Genomic DNA, 1,811 nt, shown 5'->3' with positions numbered 1-1,811 from the left:
TTCAGCAGAGTACATGAGTAATCCATTGACTTCAGTGGGAATACTATGATTAGGTCAAGCATGTGACCAAGTATAGAATCGTCAGAAGTGCTCAGTACTCAAAATGACAGATGTGCTCACTAACAGCTGGGGTTATTCACATCTCTGAAAATTAAACTGTAGATGATCCAGCATAGGAAAAAAATCTCATGTTGGCAGGGACAATTCCTATATGTCCCTTAATCTAATAATGGTTGTTTACTTTCATGTTCTTAGATTGTCCTGATGGCTATTGCAAAAATGGAGGAACCTGTATCATCAAAGAAGTTATTCCTTTATGCCAGTAAGGTTCACGTTTATTCTTTTGTGGCACAGTTTATTTTGTTCCTTATGGATAGAAATGACAGTCAATGGCAATGCATTTTTTAACAGTAAACACACTACGTGCTAGTGCTATTTTCATGTACAGTAGCTGAGTGAACAAGAGAACAACAAACACATAAGACTGTTTTGAGAGGAATATTAGCCATCAACTAGAATTTTCTGTGACTTTCATCTGTCTTGCATTAGAGGTGGGATAGCCTGTTTTTCCAAAACCTGATTTTTCCTTTCTCATATTGCAGCATTGTCTCATCAGCATTTAAAAAAAACATGATGCTGTGAAAAATGATATCTTAATTTGCAGTAGACATATTGTGCCTCTCAAGCAAGATTTACAACAGACCACTGTTTCTAGCTCTGCATGAAATCCCTGGTATAATGTTTCTTTTAATACATAGTGCAGCAGCTGCTTTTCCACCTATGGCAAGCAAAGTGTTAAGTGTAATATTGCAGTATTGCTGTTTTACAATGCAGTGTTGCAATTCTGCCTGGTAAAGCACAAATAAGGAATATATTATAATCTGGCATTTTAAAAAGTCATAAGAAAAAGCATCTGAATTCCTGAGGTGCATCTCTGTAAGCATGAAACCCTGGTTTTTCCCCACTTAAAGAGATACACCATGCGTCTGTAAGTGGGGAAAGCTGGGCAGGCACTCCCAGGCTTAAGGGACCTGATCCTGCATGGGAATGCCCAGGGCATGCAGGGCTGAGACTCTCAAGTCCTGGGAGTGCCTGACCCAGGTAGCTAGAGACTGCTCTGGGATGCCCATGTTCTCCTGCCATAAAGCTAATAGATATCCTCTGTGAAGATGCAGCACACATTATTACTTGTCTTTGTGGTGCAATAAAAGGTATGGACATCTGTTTGCTTTCACTTTGTGCTGTCATAAAAATTGTGGATGCACAAAGTGGACATCTGTTTCTAGCCAAAGATGCAAACAGTATTTGGAAGGTTTATACCAAATAAGAGCAAAAAACTTATACAAAAGGTCTCAGACCAAACAGAATAACAAGACAATTAAAAAAAAAAACCTTCAGGAAAGATTAGAAGGGATGGGAAAAAGGATTCAACTTCCAAAGACGCTATGTTTTAGAGGTCACATATTTTAGGGATGAAGTGAGAATTGCCAAAAAATCAAACTAAGTTAGATTTTACAAAGTAAATGAAAACAAATGGCAAAAAAACTCTTCAGCTATACTATGTGACAAGAAAAGAAGTAGAACTTCTATGCTGTGAGGAAAGAGTAGAAATCAGAGGTAAGTTGAATATGACTCAATATCTAAATGTATGTTTTGTCTGTTTTCAGCAAGGACAATAATGTTGGTCATGGGGGAATGGAATAATGGCTAATGGGATTCAGAATTTTAAATGAAAATCATCACAAACAAGGTAGAAGCAAAACTGAAAATTTTGAATGCACTTAAGTCAGAGGGGAGGAGAGGAATATTTT

At 37.5% G+C, this 1,811-nt stretch overlaps 1 protein-coding gene across 1 annotated transcript in view; it reads left to right on the top strand.

The window, feature by feature from the left end:
- Nucleotides 1–326, top strand: part of MALRD1 (MAM and LDL receptor class A domain containing 1) — a 455,974-nt gene extending 455,648 nt beyond the window's left edge. Inside the window, exon 35 of the mRNA XM_025210089.1 lies at nt 256–326. Coding sequence (XP_025065874.1) covers nt 256–326 — 71 coding nt within the window. The remainder of the gene's footprint in view (nt 1–255) is intronic.
- The last annotated feature ends 1,485 nt before the right edge of the window (nt 327–1,811 follow it).

Source organism: Alligator sinensis, unplaced genomic scaffold, assembly GCF_000455745.1.
Source record: "Alligator sinensis unplaced genomic scaffold, ASM45574v1 scaffold234_1, whole genome shotgun sequence".
In the NCBI taxonomy this organism is placed as follows: Eukaryota; Metazoa; Chordata; order Crocodylia; family Alligatoridae; genus Alligator; species Alligator sinensis.
Note: the sequence above shows the minus strand (reverse complement) of the source record. Positions and strands in the feature narration are given on the sequence as shown.